Consider the following 22,200-nt stretch of genomic DNA (forward strand, 5'->3'; position numbering starts at 1 on the left):
CACTATTATTTATTTACGCCATTTTTCGTATGCCGTCACTACTTCCTGAACCATAATCTGCTGGTCAGCTCAGTCAAGCTCGGAAAAGCTTTTCTTCGCATGCCCTCTTCTTCAGGAGGTGGTAAATGAAAGTGATTGAATCATCAGTCAATGTATTGATCGGCCGATTGATTAACTATTTGGAATGATTGGTTGAGTAATTCTTTGAGAAATCGACTTATGTAACATTCCCACTTTGCCGTTTCTGAAAAAACAAGGCTAGAATCACGGTCACTGAACTTTCGTATTTCCCGCTGAGCACAATCATACGTGTCAGCTTATGTTTGTTCTCTACCCATTTTCGAGTAAACACGGGTCACTCGCTTAATAGGACACTGAAGGCAAATATTCAGACGACTTTGATTGCTGAAATAGCGGTTTTTAAATTGTGCTTAAGAAGCGATTTTTTTTAAATAAACATCATTTTAGTGGTCCGCATCACGCTAGCGCACTTCTAATTTCCCGCCTGACAGTCGATTGTCTCACATCCCTCTTGGCGGGCAAAACGTTGCCCGGCTTTACAGCGCGGCCGCCGTCACCAGAAGCAGCAGTGGGAAAATAGCGGTAGCCACTCAGCCTCAGCAGACACAACATTCGTTGAAGAATTTTCTGTCATAACCTCCGAGATGGTGGGAGTGCTTGGTTCAACTAAGCCCCGTTCGATGGTACCACCTGTGCAGTTTAACATGGTGAAAATAGAACTTTTATACCACTCGCGTCATTTCTCAATGTAAGTACCGGTGGTTCTTTTTTTTGTATAAATCAAACATAAACCGCCAAACAGAATTTTTTACGCCTCTTGATGCGCGGTAGTTTTTTTTATTGCAGCTGGTTTGATTACTACCGATTAATTGTATTCGGTCGCTGTCACGTCATCGGGATCATTCCCAGAATGAATAGCCCACTGATGAGGCCGATCGTGTAGTACATTTAGCCTAATTTCTTGCTAAGTAAAGCACTGCTGTTGATAATATTGCCGTTTGAGACGTTGTCATACACTGAGCTTTCGCTCTGACTGAAATCGTTTTTGTCTTTAGTGTTTCTTTAGGCAGGCCATACATTTCGATAAGTACTATACGACACCTGGACCGCTTGATGATGACACTGTACATGAAAGTTGACATTGAACGGTATATATATATATATATATATATATATATATATATATATATATATATATATATATATATATATATATATATCTATATATATTGTGTGTGTGTAAAGGAAATAGGTCTATAAATAAGCGCCATTATCAAGATCTAACAGACAATAATGCCAAGGAATGTATAGGGGAAGTTATTACAACAAATGTAATGTAAATAGGAAGAAAGAAAAGTGGGTGAAAAAATAACCAGCCGTGAGCAGGAATTGAACCTATGACCTTCGAATAACGCGTTCGATGCTCTAACAAATGAGCTGTCACAGCGGCCTTCCCCGACCCACTTCTTTTGGTTTATATGTGAATTTAAGCGTGGTTGTGTCAGTCAGAGTCACCTGTAGCCAAGCGGCGAGTGCGAAACACCATTTTATAAGCTTGTGTGGCGTCACGTAGCACGTGAACCTAATACGAGTGGGCAGCTGACCAATAGTCCCTCGAATACAACCTAATGACACCAAGTCTGCCAGTACGAGACCCTCGTTAATAAATAAAGGAAAGAGGTTTATATCTGAAAGCTCGTTTTTTAAAACACAATATTAATGAGATCTAACAGACAGGTATATATATATATATATATATATATATATATATATATATATATATATGTATATATATATATATATATATATACATATATATATAATCTCACAAGGAAACGTATATTTGCAGATATTTACGATGATTACAGGCGATGGCAATGCCTGACACACTGGCAGGCTGGCACCAGTCTCTATCCACTTCGTAGTCTTTCTTTCAGGCAGGGACCCTCTAGCGCTTTATGCCCCAATCCCACTACTGCCTTGTGGCACTACCCCACGGCGTTAGAGCGCCGACCCGGCGCTTGTCACGAAAGGGGAGTGTTGGGTGACACATAAGGCTTCAGTCTTACCACGTGCACAACAGTGGGTGGTGGTTGAGTGCGCTTCGTCGACGACTCGCTGTATCTCGTATGTGAGGTTGGTGATCTTGCATAGGACTTTGTATGGTCCGTCATAACGAAATAAAAGTTTTTCTGAAAGGCCGATGTGACGACATGGGGCCCACAAGAGTACGAGAGAACCTGGTGCATACGAAACTTCGCGGTGGTGACGATCGTATCGATCTTTCTGAGAGGCTTGAGAAAGTATGAGTCGTTCTCGGGCAATCTGTCGTGCTGCGTCGGCTCGCTCTATGGCATCGCGGACGTATGTGACAGGGGAGCTTGAACTAGTGGGAAGGAGTGTATCAAGAGGTAGAGAGGGTTCCCGTCCATAAAGAAGGTAGAACGGGGAATAGCCTGTGGTGTCATGTCTGGAGGAGTTGTAAGCGAAGGTGACGTAGGGTAACGTTGCGTCCCAGTCACGTTGGTCTGGAGAAACATACATTGACAACATGTCCGTGATAGTGCGGTTCAGGCGCTCTGTAAGTCCATTAGTTTGTGAATGGTATGCCGTTGTGAACTTGTGGTTCGTGGAACAGGAACGTACGATATCCTGGACGACGCGACATAAAAAGTATCGGCCTTGGTCAGTAACGAGCTGTCGAGGAGCGCCGTGATGCAATATGATGTCATGCAGGAGAAAGTCGGCGACATCGGTAGCGCAGCTGGTTGGAAGAGCGCGGGTGATCGCATAACGTGTCGCGTTGTCGGTCGCCACGGCAACCCATTTGTTCCCGGATGTGGAAGTGGGAAATGGCCCGAGAAGGTCGAGCCCTACGCGGTCGAATGGTTGAGCAGGGAGCTCAATAGGGTTAAGAAGGCCAGCTAGAAGCGATGTTGGTCGTTTTCGACGTTGACAAAGGTCGCAGCTGGCGACATACTTTTGCACAGAGCGATATAGGCGTGGCCAGAAAAAACGGCGCCGGACGCGATCATAAGTGCGGGTGACTCCCAGGTGACCAGCGGCAGGTTCATCGTGAAGCTGTCGGAGAACATCTACACGCAAATGGGAAGGCACGACGAGAAGGCGGTCAGGACCATTAGGGCGCATGTTGTGGCGGTAGAGAACACCTTCATGAAGAAAATAGAAGTTCAGAGAAGTGGATGAAGTAACGGAACTCAGGCTTTCTATGGTGGGAAGTAAATCCGGTTCGCGGCGTTGCTCAGAAGCGATATCAAGAAAGTGTGATATTGATAAGAAGCAAGCCTCCGTAGCTCTCTCTGTGGCGCCTGATGGACCCACTGGATACCGTGCCAGGCAGTCGGCGTCTTGATGGAGGTGACCAGATTTATACACGACCGGGAAGGTGTATTCTTGGAGGCGGAGAGACCAACGACCAAGACGTCCCGCGGGATCCTTGAGCGAGGAAAGCCAGCAGAGTGCATGATGATCAGTTACAACAGTGAACTGCGGCCGAAGAGGTACGGGCGAAATTTATCGACAGCCCAAACAAGAGCAAGACACTCTCTTTCAGTGATGGAATAGTTCCTCTCGGCAGGGGATAAAAGGCGGCTGGCGTAGGCGATGACACAGTCACGTCCATACTGACGCTGAGCTAAAACAGCACCAATTCCGTGGCCACTCGCGTCCGTACAAACTTCTGTCGGGGCAGTCTGATGGAAGTGGGCTAATATTGGCGTAGTCGTGAGGGCTGCAATGAGCGCCGAAAATGCAGCAATTTGAGGCGAAATCCAAGTAAATGGGACATCTTTTTTAAGAAGCTCGGTGAGAGGCCGCGCAATACCGGTGAAATTCCGGATGAAGCAGCGAAAATAGGAGCACAAACGAAGGAAGCTCCGGACATCCTTAGGAGAAGAGGGCACGGGAAATCGAGTCACTGCGCGAATTTTGTCCGGATGCGGCTGTACCCCAGATGCGTTAACGAGGTGACCAAGTACAGTTATTTCGCGACGGCCGAAACGGCATTTGGAGGAGTTCAGCTGGAGACCAGCGTTGCGGAATACTTGGAGAATACTTGACAGTCGCTCAAGATTGCTTGCGAACGTTGGTGAAAAAACAATTATAACATCTAGGTAGCATAAGCAAGTGGACCATTTGAAGCCGCGCAGAAGGGAATCCATCATGCGCTCAAAGGTGGCCGGCGCATTACAAAGCCCAAACGGCAATACTTTAAATTAGTATAACCCATCCGGGGTTCCAAATGCTGTTTTTTCTCGGTCCCGTGGGTCAACAGCGATCTGTCGATAACCAGATCGAAGGTGAATGGACGAGAAAAACTTTGCGCCATGAAGACAGTCAAGGGCGTCATCTATTCTTGGTAAGGGGTAAACGTCCTTCTTAGTGACCTTGTTGAGATGTCTATAGTCGACGCAAAACCGCCATGTATGTGTTGTCCTTTTTCTTGACAAGCACGACCGGGGATGCACACGGACTAGATGAGTGTTCGACGACGCCTTTGGCGAGCATTTTCTCGACCTCTTTCTGGATGACAGAGCGTTCGGCAGCGGAGACGCGGTAAGGGCGGCGATGAATAGGGTTGGCATCGCTTGCGTTGATGTGATGGGTCACAACTGATGTCTGGCGTAAAGGGCGGTTGTCAAGATCAAATATGTCCGCATAGGATGTCAACAGATGGTGGAGGCCTTGTGCTTCGGAGGGCGAAAGATCTGGCGCTATCATTTTGGCAATGTCAATGCTTGACAGGTTGGGCGCAGTGAGCAAGTTGACGTGCGGAGTAGGTTGCTGAGCCGACAGTTCAGAAATATCACACTCTTGCAACGACGACATGACGCCTGGTTTAATACCAGCAGTCAGCACGTGCGAGGAGACACCAAAGTTCAAAAGAAATAGATGGGCCTGGTTGTGGCGTACTCTCACCATGGTGTGCGGGACAGCAATGGAGTGCTTTAGCACAACGTCGGTAATAGGTGAAACGACATATTCACCATCGCGCACAGGCGGATCACACACGAGCTGCACGTAAGTCGCGGCTTGCGGCGGAAGATGCAGGAACTCCGTGGCACAAAGGCGACTTTGAGCATCACGGGCAACAGCGGCGTCAAAAGACAGTTCCAACTGAAGAAGACCCGTCGAGCAGTCGATCAGGGAGGAGTGCGCAAAGAGAAAGTCGAGGCCAAGAATCACGTCATGTGGGCACTGCTCAAGCACGGTGAACAATACGATGGTCTGGCGCCCAGCAATACACACGCGCGAGGTGCACATGCCGAGAACGGTAGATGTGCTCCCATCGGCAAGCATTACTGCACACTTAATAGAAGGCGTGATCACTTTTCGCAGTTTAATACAGAGAGCAGCGCTCATGGCTGAAATTTGTGCGCCAGTGTCTATGAGGGCTGTAACGGTAACGTCATCCACCAAGAGGTCCAAAATATTGCGGCGTGTAGGAATCGTCAACAGAGGATTTGCAGAACCGGTCGTTAATGCAGCGTCACCTCCGGGAGCTGCATGGTCTAGTTTCCCGAGGTTGAGGGCCCAGGTCGTGCAGGGGACCTGGATCGAGAATTCATCGGCGAGAGAGATCGGCGGCCTTGGGGTGATGGTGACCGGCCGAACCTTCGGCCCTGAACGTTACTAGGAGCAGGCTGTGGATCGTACGGAGTAGAAAAGCGGCGAGAATTGCCTTCAAAGCGGCGCCATGTCCTAGTGTTCTAAGATGAATTAGATGTCCAACGGTTGCGATAGTAGCGTGCAATGTGGCCGGCGCGAGAGCAGTGAAAGCACATCGGTCTATCATCCGACGTTCTCCATTCAGCAGGGTTCCGGTAGCGGGAAGTGTAGCGTGAAGGGTACACCGGAATCTGGTTAGCAGAAGCCGAGGTCTCGGTAGTACGAACAGCGCAAACAGGTGTGATGCCGAGATTGGCTATTTCTTGGCGAACGACGGCTTGAATGAGGGAGACCGTAGATGCGTTGTCTTGAGGACCGTCGGAGGCGATGGCTGCCGGAGCCATTCTTCGAGTTCGCGGCGAACGATTCGGGTGACGTTTTCGGACGATGTAGCTTGCGTGAACTTGGGGCTGTCTTCGCAGGTCGAAGTGGCTGCAGTATTAGGCAGACGCGCAAACTGGTGGGTTATGCGACGGTTCTTGGCGTGCTCGAAGCGCTGACATTCTTTCACAACCGCGTCGACGGTGGAGCAATTATTAACGATCAACAGATTGAAGGCGTCATCTGCAATTCCCTTTAATATATGAGCGATTTTGTCAGTTTCGCTCATGTTCTCGTCCACCTTTCGACAGAGGCCCCATACGTCCTGTATGTAAGATACATATGATTCTGTCGATGTCTGCACGCGACATTCTAGGTCTTTCCTCGCTGCCTGCTGTCGCCCAAATGGCCTGCTGAATAACTCTACAAGCTTCAGTTTGCAAACGTCCCAGCTGGTCAACTTCGACTCATGCGTCTCATGTCAGGTGAGCGCTATTGGGATTGGGGCAATATATATATATATGAGATATAACAGACAGTAATGCCAAGGAATGTACAGGGGAAGTTATTAACATTAATGGAATGTAAATAAGAAGAAAGAAAAGTGGATGAAAAAATTACCAACTGTAAGCAGGAATCGAACCTACGACCTTCGAATTACGCGTTCGATGCTCTAACCACTGAGCTATTACAGCGGCACTCCCTCCATCCACTTTTTTGGGTTTATCTGTGAATTTAGAAGTAGGAGCGACAGTCAGCGCCATCTATAAGCCAAACAACGAGTGTGAAAACACTCTTATGCGCATGTTTGGCGTCACGTAGCACGTGAACTTATTATGAGCGGGCAGCTCATAATATATATATATTATATATATATATAATATATAATATAATATATATAATATATAATATAATATATATAATATATATATATATATATATATATATATATATATATATATATATATATATATATATATATATATATACCTACGCTATGTCTCTAAGCAAAGGCAGGCGCCGCTGATATGTTCAGGCGCTCGTGGTGACGTCGCGGAGCACAGGCTCCGCTCAACCCAATGCTCGCCCCACCATCTATTATCAGGAGACAACTGGCACGGCAGCTGCGAAGCTGCCTCGGAGAACACCGCGTCGGGGAGCCTGTCGGTGGGGTGGGTAGCCACCTTACAGTTGGGGAGCATGTTCCAGTTACGTAACCATAGAGTGTGGTTCCGAGTCTTGGGCTGGGTCAGCACGTCCTTTTTTTATTTTTATTTTTTTTTTCAGTGACCGGGCGAACGCTCTCTTCAGGCCGTCGAGCACGCACTCTGCCTCCGCCTGCCGCTGCCACATGATGGTGCTGCGCGAGGAGACTACAGGCGTGAGCCAACACCTGATTTTAAGGGCACAACCGGATACATCTATCCATCTATCCATCCAAGGGATGCTGGTGTTAACGGCCACGCGTATTAAAGAGCTCGCGAATTCGTGTTTTAGTCCGAGTTAATTTGCAGTCGTTCTTCTCGCCTTTCACGGATGCAGGGAGGATGAAAAGTAAGACGAACGTAGCGGCGCGCTGTTTTCACCTGGCTCTGTCGGTCCGTGCTACTTGTTCGATATATGCGTTCGAGTTTTGGAGCATTCGCGTTTTATTTTTCCTTTGAAGCTGTTGCAACCTCATTATGTGCATGCCTCAGTATACATTACTGCTGTCTACCATTCTGCACATCTGACGGAAAAAAAATCAGATTCTTTTTTTCCATTCTTCATTAGTTACAAAAAAAAAAGGCTTGCCGGTCTCTCTATGGATTCATCTGAAACGACTGAAAGACAAAGACTATCCTCGTTTTATTCCGATTCACTGCACTGAATGTTTTCTACTTCCCTCCGAGATGTTTCTGCACACAACATGGTTTTCTTAAAGTCTAAAAGATTGGAGACAAAGCTAGCTTTCTGCCCCTCTGCTGGTTATGCACTGTTCTCATGATTGGCCCATTTCAACTAAGCGAAGATGTTGTATGATGCCGTCAGGCTATGTGACCTCCCAATACGTCATAAATATTTATGATTTATGACGTCATACCATGATGTGTTTACGTAATCATGATTTCTCGCATCACCCATGTTCACGCCGTTGATGCGAGAAGACGCGGGCGCCACCGGCGATCAATTTTCGCTTTTGATGAGGCATATAAATCTATTGCCTTAATGTACCCTATGGCTGTAGCTGCGTGAAATTTCAGCTTCCGCTGGTGTTCGGGGAGAGCGTGCTTGTAGTAATCAGGCAGCACAATTGGTCTCCTAATAAATCTTCGTACTACTGTCTAATATGTGGCCGTCATTTACAACCCGAGAACTTTACAGATTATAAGTAGTGGGGGCTTAAGACTACGCGTCACGTTTGGCAACATGGTAATTGATATCACTAAACGGCATTGCGCTGCATCCGAACAGTCAACAAATGAGTCTATCAGTAACAACGCTCCACCGCGATCATTGCCGTGTGCAACGCTAACATTACGCCCCGAAACTGAATGGGAGCCCATGGGCACCACACAGGCATTCGGCTCCACTCTTCTCGCTACCTAATTAAGAGGCGAGAGGGGAGGAAAAATAAACAAAGCTGAGCAGCTGGATAATGAGGCTACAACATTACGTCCACGAATACCTAGACAAGCTCAAGCAACTGACCACAGGCCACATTTTTCATGCATGTCACCTTCGCTCAAGTTGAGACTCGGCATTAGACTTCAGACTTTAACAGCGCCTGTTCAAAACATAGGCAATGATAGCAGAAATTACGCCGCATATGAAGCTTTTCTTGTTTATTTCCCGATGATATCATTGTTCAATCTCCCAGAAGTTGGAATCACCTGCCATAGTTCCTCTTTAACTTAACCCAAATAGTGCGCGAATATACACGAATGACATCTTCGTCTCGTTCAGTGTAGGACCTGGTGTTGCTTTCAAACAAATTGTGCAAATATAATATCTGTGTTAATGAGGGAATTTCTGATCATAGATTGGTCTCTGTTACTATTCCACTGAGTGTTTCACGAGCTAGAACCTATAAGACCGTGCAAGTAAAAGATTGCAGAAACGCGGATGACACTTCAATTCTTGACATGCTGGGGTATTCATCTGGTCATTTTGAGCACGCATCCGAACGCCAAACAGTTGATGATTTGTGGCAACGTTTTAAAGATATTATTAAATATTGCATCGACAAATTCGTTCCTAGTAGAGTAAAACAGACTAAGAAGCGCAATCTGTGGATAACACGAGATATTATTCACAAAAAGCGAAAATTAAAAAGGCTGCGGAGGAAAAGAAACCATCACTTCCAGGATATAGCACGTGTACGAAAAGAATTGAAGAAATACTTGTTGGTATCTAAGCGCGCTTTTTTGGACAAAAGTGGAGTTCTTTTATTGAACATTCACCTCGCAAGTGCTGGTTTTATACGTTCAATCGGCTCGATAAAATTGACCAGCTGAAACGTGGAAATGAAATCATGACGAAGAATGTTGATATTGCAGATAGTCTTGACATTTTTTTAGTCAGTTTTTACAAGACGCAGATGTGTCACTGAAACAGAGGATGTAATAAGCCACTTATCTGAGCCGATGGGTGAGATTACTATCAGTCGAGAAGGAGTATTGAATAGTCTATTGTCTCTTCATTCCAAAAAAGCATGCGGGCCTGATTAAATACCCACCCCTTCTTTGCAGCGTTATGCGGAGTGGATATCTTACTACTTAGAAGTTATTTTTCAAAAATCTATTTGTACTAGTTCAGTGTCATCGGACTGGCGCACACCTGTAGTTGTCCTTGTGTTTTAGAGTGGTGATCGGTTGTCCGCCAATTATTACCGTCCCGTATCACTCACATCAATCTGCTGCAAAATATTGGAACATGTCATTGTCAAGCATGTTATCACATTCCTAGAAAATAAAAACTACTTTTATCCTTATCAGCATGGCTTTAGGATTAAAGTTTTAACTACAATACAGCTTAACGAAACTATTCATGACTTTCCGACAGCTTTAGATATGAATGAACAAATGGATGTCATCTGCATAGATTTCGCTAAGGCCTTCGATAAGGTACCTCATGACAGATTACTGTATAAGCTTCACTGCGCTAGACTAAGTCAACTTTTACTTAATTGGATTAAAGCCTACCTAAATGACAGTAAGCAATTCGTGAAAATTGATAACTCTATGTCTAGCTCATTAGAAGTTTTTTCTGGGGTTCCACAAGGCTCGGTTCTTGGGCCCCTATTGTTTCTGATATATGTCAATGATATCGCAGGTATAGCAAAATCACATGTTAAGCTCAAACTGTTTGCTGATGATTGTTTAATTTACGCGCGAGTGACTGGTAGGAAGGACCAATTGAACATTGCCGAATGTCTAAAGGAATTACACTCATGGTGTGAGGCTTCGGGAATGGAAATCAATTATTCGAAATCTACCGTCACCCACATTTCTAGGAAAAAAACGATAATTTCGTTTGAATACTGTATCAGGAATCACACCTTGTTGACAGTTAAGGCATTTAAGTACCTAGGTCTCTCAATAACGCTTAACCTAAAGTGGCACACACATATTGATTATGTTTGCTCTAGGGCGTCACAAAAATTGTACATATTAGGAAAAAAACTGCAGGGTGCTATTATGGACGTACAACTTCTTGCTTTTAAAACTTTCATACGGCCGATACTGGAATATGCCAGTATTGTCTGGAGCCCCCACCAAAAAGTGCTTGTAAGTAAACTTGAACGCATACGACGGCTTGCAGCTCGCTTTATATGCTCGAGATATTAGCAGAACGACTCAGTCACAGAAATGCTACAACTATGTGATCTGGAGACGCTCCACAAGCGCAGACGCAAAAATAGAATAAAGTTTCTTTTTCAATTATTAGAAGGTGAGTTTCAAATTAACAGAAATGACTACATAGAACCACCGGGGAAACGAAGCGAGAGGACAAACCACACACGAGTACTGCACCCTTATTTAGCACGAACAGAGGCGTACCGTCATACTTTTTTCCCCGATGTCATTGAAGATTGGAATGGGTTACCGAGTAACATAGTAAATGTGGGTGATAATAATGAATTTGTGCATTTACTTGATTTACATTTAAGTGATTTATTGTAAATATTATTGCGATTGTTATTTGTTGCATTGCGAATCAGGGTGTGTGTTTTTCGTTTGAAGTGCGGAGTTTTCACGGATTTGTATATATGTATACCTGGTTTATCATTGGGAGATGTATAGTTATATCCCCAATTTGTTTGTACAGTGTGCCGTACCTTTCCTGTAATGACCCTCAATAGAGGGTTGACAGTATTTCTAAATAAATTTCTGTCACTTGATTTTTCTCGGTGGCACATGTAATGCTTCGCGAAGACAACGGATGATGACCTGTATCCCTGGAAGCTGTCTAGTGCCATTTTCTGCTATTTAGTGCATGAACTCCAGGCTTGCGCGTAATGTGCTACACCTTTAGAGAGTAGCAAGCATCGGGTAACATTAGGCACCCAAGCTTTTATTTTTTGCTCCTGGCAAAGGTTTCTCTCAAAAATCAACTTTCAACGGTTAGTCAAAAAAAAAAAAAAAAAAAACTCTCAGTCAAGCAAACGCCACGGTGACTAAACAATCTTCCGCGGATTACTGGCATCAGCTATCTGGTATCGGCCTAGCAGACGACGAGTGAGCGCCTAGATCAAGTACTCGCGAATGACGCATGCCTTTGAATTGAGCTGGGTGTCCAGAACAACAAGTGTTTCACGAGTCTCGTTGCCGTGTTTCTATTACACCTTAAACAATGCAAATACAATCGAAAACCAAGCCGTATAGCAGCTTCAAATGCCGCCGTGGCATTCATTTGCCCGAGAGACGGCGTGGAGGTATCTCTAATCGAGTTGCGGTGCCTGGCGGTGAAATGTCGCACTAGCACTGACGGCCGCTTCCCATTGGAATACGCCCATTTGCCCGGGCACTGAAAAAATGAAGGAAGCGCTGGCTGGGCGGAACCGGCGCCACGACGTCCCTACAAGTGCCTCATCGTGCGGATGGTGCCTACTACTGTTTACACACATAAAATAGGTCCATAGCGGATAAAGCAACAACAAGAAAAAAAAGTTCATACTGACTCGGTGTTTCCGGGGCACTTGTCGTAGTCCCTTCACCTGCGCCGGTCAACTCTGCCTCTTTGGAAGCTGTAATTGAATGGAGATAAATAAGCCGTACTTAAAGCTTGCCATCTTTAGGAAGTAAAAACGTCGTTATTAATGCACTTGTTTATCCTCAATTCTGTTATTCATTTTCTAAATTCTTAAGTTCATGAAGCGCTGTTTTCGTTACTCCCATTTCTATTTCTGCAGTTGAACATTGGTTTCCCGAGGACCACTCAGAGACGAAAACACTACATAAAGTCACCTTTCATTGTTTCCTTATTTTTTTATTCATATACCCTGCAAGCCCATTTGAGCATTACATTACAATACAACAGGGTTATGTGCAAAACAGAAATATTTACACAGAACACGAAAAAAATAATAAAAAGGTAAATGCAGAAACAAATTTCGCGCCAAAGAAGAGATAGTAATGCAATGTAGCACTCAGTATGGCATGAAACGAGGTCTTGGATAACTGATGTAATATTGGCGACTAAACGAAAAAGAGCCACAAAAAGTTACGGTTCTACATTCCACATGTCCATTGACCTGCTAACAAACGTGTCGTGATCACGCACAGTTACAACATCACTTGGTATTTTATTTCAATTGTAAATCGCAAGAAACAATCGTGAGTCACGAAGAAAGTGCGGGCAAACAGGGGTTGTATTTTGTAAGCATGATTCACGCGTGTAAAAATGCAATGAGCTGGTTCAATCTGTGAATGTAAAAAAGATGACTCACTGAAATAAAGCTTGTGGAAATGAGACAGCAATGCGATAAGCCTACGTATTTCTGGAGTAGGTAACTTCAACGACGTTTTATTAGCTGTTATGCTTCATAGCCGAGAACATTTTCATGTGATAGAGCAAGCTGCTTTGTTTTTAATGGCCTCAAGTTCATGAATAAGATATTGCTGGTTTGGTTTCCAAATAAGGGCGGCGTATTTCATTTCCGAGTGAACTATGCTAAACGTAAATAAATTCTGCTTTATTACCACGCTTAGACCTAAATGCCGACAGAAATGCATCAATGTTTACTATAGGTCGACTAGCCTACTTAAAAGTCAACATTGTAAGACTCAGATCGGGCAGTGAGTACGATTCTGAGTGAGCCTGGTTGAGTAATATTTTCGTGATTTTCGATTTGACCGAGTAGGGTAGAGAGAAATATCGATGAGACAGTGATCCTAAGGCGCAAAATATACTTCTTTAATGAGTTTGAGTTTGATCCACGGTTTACAGCCAACCAGTGGCCATGTATTCTCTTCGGCGTCACCTTCAGACTTACATCGCCTTACGTTCGTAACTCAAGTCTATACAAGCATATTTCAAAGCAGTAGCGTTCTTGCGCCGTCTCAATATTTATTGGCGAGAAGGCCGAGTTAGGCCGGGGTGTTATTACTTACCCCGTAATCTATTTAACCCGAAGCTTTGATTCCCTCATTATTGACGCTTTCTAAAAAAACCATTCTCACTAGTATTTGAAGGTGCAAGCTCCAAAAGGCGTATGGCAGAGCATAAATCTGAAACATTTCCGTTCAACAGCACTGACACAATGATCACAAAAGCTAACGTTGCGCCAGCAGACTCATGAAAGACTCAGGTCAAGACGTCTTGTATAGTGTCAGTGAGTTCAAATGAGAAACAGTGTGGTCAGTCAATTTCTTAGTGAGCAATCTGGGCAAAATACATTTTTGGAGTCAGTCTAAGTGAGCTGCAATTCTCTTGGACGAGCACGATGTGCTAACACCAAAATGCAGCAGTGTAGCCACCATTGGCATGGTAACTAAAACACTTCGGTTTGGCGAAAGATTCAGTTGTCTTTATTGCAATTTTCAACGTCACTTCGTCCTATGGTAAATGTTCGTTCGCGCTTTTTGTGCTCAATGACTGCATCAAACTAAGAGGCAGTTTGTCTCAATTTTTATAAAGAGAACGCATATAACATATTTGAACAGCTTGGGTGCAGTCAAGTACCATTGGAAATTACTTGGCCTGTGGTTACAGATCTATATTTGACATAAATTTATGCGCAAGTATAATGTGCAAGGACCAAAAACGCATGTAAATTACTCCGTTTTAAGTGATCAAAACGAAGCGGTTCAAAACGAAAATGTTCAAAACAACAATGAACGTTCTATCGGATTTCAAGCGACGGTGCTAAAAAAGACAGCACTAAGAACTTGAAGATTGATCCATCAGGAGAAGAAAGGTCCTTGGAACGCGGTGAGTCACTGGAGCTGCTGTACTAGGCTATCTCTCCTGAGTAGCAATCTGGTGATGCTCTCAAAACGACAGTGGCTATAACGATATTTTAGGGCCAAAGCTTATAATGGTGTGGGTCGTTCCCTTCTCTGTAGCAGTAGTAGTAGTATGTAACCACCTCTAGTTTATAATTGCTCACTAGAAGGCGTTGTGTGCATATGCGCTTGAAAATATCATCAGTAGATGGCTTTAGTGGTTTTCGTATAGTTAGCGGACGGATCGACAGACAAACAGACAGACAGACAGACGCTTTGCCCCATCATTTGCTCCGTGGTTATGCTGTGATTTTTTGATCACTTCAGTATTGTATCTTCTCTAGAATTCGTATATTAGTTGGAAATTAATAAGGTGTCTAGTGATGCACCCAACACCAAGTCACAAGCAAAGAGGAGGAGGCCGTTTTCAGTTTAATGCTTATAATTTCACAGTAATGGCACATACTGAGCAAATTATAAACGTTATATGACCAATTTCTAAGAAAAATACCGCATGATACCACTTGAGTACATATCTAGGTCAGAATGACTCTCTACCGCGTGGCCTCAGAGACTATATTTACAGCAAGAACAAATAATTTGCACAAGCTTTATTGTAACTGGATCATGATGTACCTCGTTAACAATTCTGCTAATCCACTTAAAATTTATTGACCCACAATTTCCATATTTTTGGCATGTGGCTTCAACTAAGCTCTCAGCTGTCCAAAACCTTACACACAGTGTCTGTTTGGAAATGCATTGCATTTATTCTTCATAACACCAACTTGAAAAAGCACCTTCATTTTCAGTATCGAGTAGGTGACTTCGCAGCGACGTGTTCGGACAAATCTGAGGTCACGGCAAGACTGTAACTCGTAAAATACTAGCACCAGCTCTGTCATTTGAGGACCGCTGCGTGGCTCGCGTAAAAGAAGAGTGAAAATACTCTGAATGCGACTTAGGCGATTTAGGCTGTATGCAAGACGGAAACTTCAGCAAGCTCCATGAACGGCATTATACTGTGTTGAGTCTTTACGATAATGTTTATTCCGGCGCGGCTGGCTTGCAGATGCTGGGCGATGGAAACTTCAAGATCAAGGTAAAATACTTTATACGTCTTGTCTGGTTCCTGTGTGCGAAAAGCGTTGGTTCCTGTGTGGAAAAACGAAAAGTGACCCTTTCGAAGTGCCTTAAACGCGTGTTAGTACTCTCGTAATCTGCTCGAACACGTGCCCTACCAGTGTTCGTGCATTTAGCAGTTTTCCCGAACATTTCGCTAGCCCTCTCCAAGCGAGAGCAATAGTGTAACGCATGTCTAAAAAAGAAACCAAAAAATAAACTGACGATTCATCGGACGTGGCTCATAGCTTTCACCGATTTGAATTATATTTAGACATCACTCTCAGCATGATCAGGTACTGTGCTGAAGAATAGATTTTATTTCGTGTTGAGTAATGAGTTTATATGAAAGGTCGAACAATTAGATTTGTTCACATTTGTGATTTAAGTAGGTGGCCTCCTTATGAGCTATACCAGCAACCGATTGAACCAAGTTCATGGTTGCTTCCCAAAATGCCGGATATTCTTCACTCTGAACAAGCGGCATCATCTAGCCGTTGTGAAGCATAGATATATATTCAGTTCTTAAGCTTTCCTTTACCATAAAAGCTATAACTTCCTTGAATGAACTCCACGACTCTGTCACCGTATTTCATACGGGCCTCCGCAGTATGTTATTTTGTTTCTAGTCTTTATGTCTTAACTTCCCGGAGATAATGACCTATGTTCTTTTTTGCTGCTTAAATAACGCTATTTACTTGAAGCGACGCAGCAACAAAAGCTTGCACAGAAAAAAAGTCATGGAATACCTACTAAGCAAAAAGAAATGTTTTGAGTGTGAGCGAAAGCGCCCAAACCTCAAAAAAATACGGCTTCTTTAGGTTAAAACGACGAAACGTCATTATTTATGACGCCATTGATTCAAAATAGAAACGGTAAAACGCCCGACTGCATGGCATGCCTTTTGACACAAGATGGCACAGAAACACCTCAGTTGTGTGGTGCCTAGGCCAAGATCATTCCGGCCCCCAGCGAATGCAAGCTTCGCTTGCTTAGGTGCTGTTTTGCGCCCCTCCCCCCCAAACACACACACACTCACGCGCGCATGCACACACACACACACACAAACTATGCGATTGATAGTCTCGCAGAATTTCCAGTATTCAACATCGCTGCACCGAAATTCCGCAAATGCTTATTTTTTACGCAACTAGTATCTGAATAAATAACATGCCCTTCTACCAGAGATAATGTACTTATTCCGCATTCGAAACCACTCACCGCGGCAAAAGCTTTTCTTATGCTACCATAGACGTGCGCGAAGTTTCCTATCAGGGGGGTAGTGAGGGGAATGTTCATCGCAGCACCCCTACCCCCTTTTATAAGGCAACGTATGTCACACTTTTTTCAGTCTTCTTTGTTAATAAACTTGGTGAGCGACTAGGGGGTGTACCCCCTATGCGTGCCTATGAACGCTACCCTTCATTTCAAGACAGCATCAGGCTCAATTACAAGATCACTGTGCTCTTCTCTGTCATCGCCTGACAAGTACTTAGAGACACTGAAAGAAACCGTAGAATTGAATACTACGGTTCTCCCTGAGAAAAAGTGAACTTTTGTTTCACTAAAATTTGGTGAAGCCTGCACCAAGCCGCGTAAATACTGAAAAAGCGAGACTGCACAGCTTCGAAGACCTACCCGGTAGCTTCTAAATTCTTTCTAGGTTTTATCTTGGTGATGCGAGCCCTATAGGTTCCTTCTGGGTTGCTGCTAGGCTCTAGCTATGTGATGAGAGTTCATTTTACGTTTATTCTTTTCGTATAGTGTTCGAGCTAAACCATAGACAGTGAAAAGCACAATCTGTTTGTCTAAACTCTCGACACAGAAACTCGCGTGACACTAATATTCCGCACCTCTCACAGCTCTCATAGGTCTACGGGCACGTCATCTACAAATATTTCATATCTCTAGCCTTCAATCATTTACAGATGATTTCGTAGCTGCCACTGCTTTTCCATTTACCGAGTACTCTCTCATTGTATGTACTCGGGGTCTTCAAAACGCCGGGGTCACTTCACAACCATTTCTTGTAGGGCCTTCTTCATGTTTAGTGAATCGTTGGCAAGTGAAGGGATCTACCCAAATTCCGTGGCACGACCCGTTTATAACGAGAATGGTCTTCTAGTAGGCCGCACAGTAGCACACACTCGTTAAGATTATGATAGTCCGAAGGAACTATTTGCTGCAATCTTCGTTGTTAATATATTAGGGCTGCTCACTGGTCACAAAGGACGATTCTGTGAGTTTCACACCATACATGAATACGGTGTCACCTGAAGCTGATGAAGCATACTTTAAGATAACTGCTGGGGCTGCAGTCCATGCTTTGATTGTGAAGTAACTGTTCCCTCCAAAAATAACAAAAAAGCTAGATTGAGGCATGCCTCACAGGTTATTCGCACGACTAAGCGAATGCATGTTGCCCTGACTTACATTATTTTAGATAGCATGAAAACGAAAAGTACCCAGGACATAGCGAACGTAGTGTATACTGGCTAACAGCGTGAACTGGCTTAAAGTGTTTGGCATGCTTATACTCAAGGAATGTTTTGGTCGCGGAATATGCACATGCCATACCTAAAATTCAACGATTGCTCGTTACCATCCAAGTTGGTCAACGAATAAGTATATTAAATTTGTGGGTTATTTGCGGTTACTGACAGTTTTGTACAGAAAAAAGACGGGAAATGAAGGCATCTGTGGTTAATTGTACGCACCTCCCTCCTCTTCGCTTCCGCTTTCTGAAAAGAAAAACAAAACGGAACAAAATGTCACATTAGCAAATATGCGTCCAACAACAGGTGCACGTGTTTCTTTGCTTCCTGTCAAATTGCGAACAGAATAGGCACACAGAGACAATGCACGAAACACGGCAATGTGAACTTAATCTTGTAAAGCTGGCTCTCGCTTAAATGTATTATAGCCTAGTTTGAACTACATGCATACGTGTTTCAAAGGCAGACGCAACTCTCATTTGACATTGCCGCCTGATTGAAAGAAAATATTCAGACTTGGCGTAGCTCTTTCTTCTGCATGATCCGCTTTCCTCTGCCATCTTCAACAAAATCGACTATTTTATTGAATAGTTGACCGCTACACCATGACCAACAATTCCGCGCACGAAAAACGATCCACATGGGCCTTCTTTGATGTGTGGCTGACGGATATATTCAAGAAAAAATACGTGGGACGCATTAGGCTTCGACTTTCGTAGAGTTGTAGTAGGCACTATCAAAAATATAATGAAAAGTCAAAGAAGGATTTTAGCTTTAAATGGGCTGTGCAATAACTTACCAAGTAATCATGAAATAGCCTCACTGATGCCAGTCTATTGCCTCACAAATCGTCTGCCACACAAACATTTTGGAACACGCCCAAAGAGAGCGAGTGGTTTGGTGAAAAGAGGAAGGTAGAACAAAGGCGGTATTTTCTGCCTCCCTTCATGGGGGCACGGCTCATTGCCTTTGGCGATGCAAAATAGTAAGTAAAGAATATAGGAAGAAAAGAAGATAGAAAGGAGTGAGATGTATTGCACGATAGTGTTTTGTCGTCGTGATGAAAGCACGAAATCAAAGCTTTCAGTTACAGAGGGGTAAGGTCTGCGGAAAGCGCAAACTTGAGGAATGTTTTTGTCCTAGCCAGCGTGCCGCAAGCTACGAAGGGAAGCGGGGAGGGGGTGGCTGCATAAAGGCCGCAGTTCTTTATTTTCATTGAACACTTGCGAGGCCAGCGCTTAAACGTTGCGCGTGACTCCTTGCACGCGACAACAATAAAATTGCAATACCACCATAGATGTACAAAACGCTGCCCATTGCTACAGAAAGGATGCAGAGTGACAGTGCCTTGTTTTTCTCAAAGAGGACCTGCAACACTTTTTTAGCATGGTCAGAAAGCGCTGTCGACTGGTAGTAGAGGCTACCAGCAACACACGAGCCAAATATAATACTGCAGCACGCCGCCTCAAATTCACAATAAATTATCAAAGTCAGCCGAAAATTGCTTTTTTTTTCTTTCAACAAATCACGGAATAAGCCAAAAAACCACTCGTAGTAAGCACATCTATCAGCCATTGGCCGATTTGAACAGAACACGCTTGGTCGTTACAGAGATTTCCGCGGGAGGCCGCGACTTGTCCATGCGTGCGCGCACGATAACACTGAGAAAACCGCGCATTCGAAGAAAGAAAAAGAAAACGTGATCAAGGTCACAAAGCATGCGTGACGTTTTTCTGTGCGCCTGCGATCCCTCCCTGCTTAGCTTCCAGCGCTTTCGTCGGGACGAGAGAACAAAGAATGCAATCGCAGCATACGACGAATCTTTGCAACTCCACTCGCACTGGACAGATTTTTTAAGATTTTCACGCCATTTAATTTGCGAGGCAATAAGCTCTTCTAGGGATTTCATTCTATAGTAACTTGAAAAAGTGTTTCAGGGCCCCTTAAGGGAACAGGTAAACCCTTTACCCACCATGTATTTCAGGCGAAATTTTGTACCTTTTTCTTCATAACCATAAAAGTTACAGTTATCATTTTACTACCATTATGATAATAAGTCATCCCTGTTTTCACTAGAGCAGATTTAGCGCTGATTATTGTAATACTCATTTTTTAGATTTTTTTTCATTTCAGGTACCTAATTATCACTCTGTAATAGATATTAGATGTGCTAAAAGCGACACTTCCTCATACAATAATCTGTTTAGGCATATTGGCTATATTGCTATCTTATTACTGGCCAAAACCTATTATTCTAGATACTCTGGTTGCTAAGATAAAGAAACTCAAGTACAAAAAAGCATGCTTTGAGGTAATCGCATTTAAGGTAAAAGTGTACATTCTCTAAAAAGTTAAACGAAATAACAGCAAATCGACAGGCCCGTTCTATGGGCACTAGCCAGACACTCATCACCAATATCTTTCCTTTCTTCTAGTTTCGAAACGTCTTGCCGAAACGTCTTTGTCAATAATGACACCTTTAAGACGACCCCAGCCTGATATAAATTTTTCGACAGAAAGCTTGGGGCCTCTACTTCATTTCAGTTTCGCAATTTTAGGCTCATTCTTTTCAGAATCTGCAAAATGTGCTCTGGCTTTCAAACTGTAAGCTCTCCCTACGGCTGTGATGCTTGAACTGCAAGGAATCTCCTGCTACGTAAGAATAGGGGTATCGCAGGTTTTGAAATATGAAAAGTTTGAATTTGGTCATTTTTACAGAAAAAACTTACAATAAAACAAACAAATGACAAATTTTGATTTAAAAACACTGGAGATTTCAAATAACGTAAAAATACAAAAAATATTTTTTTAATATTTTGCTTACTCTATCCCCTTACAGCAGTTTTCTATCGCCACTGCGACAAGACAAACAGAAGAGCTTGATTGCTTGGCACAGACGACTTCTGTTCATTAAGCTCCTCTTGTTTCTTGTTATCGGCAAGTGAACAATTCTATACGCTCAGTATGTGTGAATGAAGCCTCAGATTAAAGTAGGTGCTTGTCGTACCCACTGCTTGTTCTGTGTTCTTTATTGCACCGTGTTTCTGGAGTACGCAATTCTAGCACAAAACTTCGCCAGCCTGGTCTGTATATCCCGCTTTGGGCTCCTTAATTACCTCTTGCACGCTTCCGGTTGCATCGTTGGATATTATTAAGATGCCCCAACTTAACCGGACTATGTAGCCCACCATCTTCAACTCAGTCAATGACCGTGGACATTGCTTTTGTGGTGCGGTCATTTGGCGTTTGTGGCATCGTTTGTCGAGCGAGAAACAAATCATTTTTAGCTAAATTTTATGTCTAATTGCAAAATCGCTGGCACTTTCTGCGCTGTATTGTTCTGCGCACAAGCTCACAGCAGAATCGACTACCGATAAGCAGCATTTTCTGAGCATGTTAGACAAATGTTGCAGGACCTCTTTAGTAATCACACTGTCACTTCAGTACACTAGGCTCTTGAAAACAAAAAACTGCGCCAACATATTTAGAGTTCATTAGGCTACGTGAGTGGAACATGTATTAAACGTTGCAGAGGTACGGCAAGTGCGAAGAGATGCAAGAAAAAACTGCGTTTACAAAAGGTCTTCAGGCTACACGATGGATACTTTGAGGACACGCTTGGAAAGAGAAACTGTGACAACATTCCACATTATTAAGATTAGGGGACAAGTGCCTCAAAATGTATCACGTTGTTTCAACGCTCGATTGGTGCGTTGCTCTGCTAAAAAGACTGTTGAAGTGTCTGTTACATGAACACTTCGGTTGGCATCACCGATGAGAAACGTACGACAGCCACACATCACTGTGTTCTTGCCTCTTGAAGTGAACGCTGTGTGCAGTGACTGATTTCTAATGTCTAAAAATGTCAACATATTAGGAGAACGTCAATATCACCAAGTATATAGAGGCACTTTTGCTAATATGCAACTTTGCTTTTCTAAACAAACATTTGGACAAACTAGGCTAATCTATCTTGGATGCGCGTTTTCCGTTAAGATAGGTGCTTTTCGCATCGATTTGCGATACGGTTAGCGGTCAACGTACACAAAGAAATCTCCACGAACTGATCACGCGCAGCTTGGATTCAAACTACGTATAAGTGCAGTCCACTTATAATGACATTC

The 22,200-nt window shown here is 43.7% G+C and overlaps 1 protein-coding gene and 1 non-coding gene across 2 annotated transcripts in view; both read right to left on the minus strand.

Moving 5' to 3' along the window:
• Positions 1 to 22,200, minus strand: part of LOC142803154 (uncharacterized) — a 169,370-nt gene that overhangs the window by 84,881 nt on the left and 62,289 nt on the right. Inside the window, exons 5-6 of the mRNA XM_075888253.1 lie at positions 18,299 to 18,322; positions 12,194 to 12,259 (exon numbers count right to left, since the gene is read on the minus strand). Of these exons, the coding sequence (XP_075744368.1) occupies positions 12,194 to 12,259; positions 18,299 to 18,322 (90 nt within the window). The remainder of the gene's footprint in view (positions 1 to 12,193; positions 12,260 to 18,298; positions 18,323 to 22,200) is intronic.
• On the minus strand, positions 6,653 to 6,725 carry TRNAT-CGU (transfer RNA threonine (anticodon CGU)). Its single transcript has one exon. It is a non-coding gene; the product is annotated as a tRNA-Thr (tRNA).

This window comes from Rhipicephalus microplus, chromosome 3, assembly GCF_043290135.1.
Source record: "Rhipicephalus microplus isolate Deutch F79 chromosome 3, USDA_Rmic, whole genome shotgun sequence".
In the NCBI taxonomy this organism is placed as follows: domain Eukaryota; kingdom Metazoa; phylum Arthropoda; class Arachnida; order Ixodida; family Ixodidae; genus Rhipicephalus; species Rhipicephalus microplus.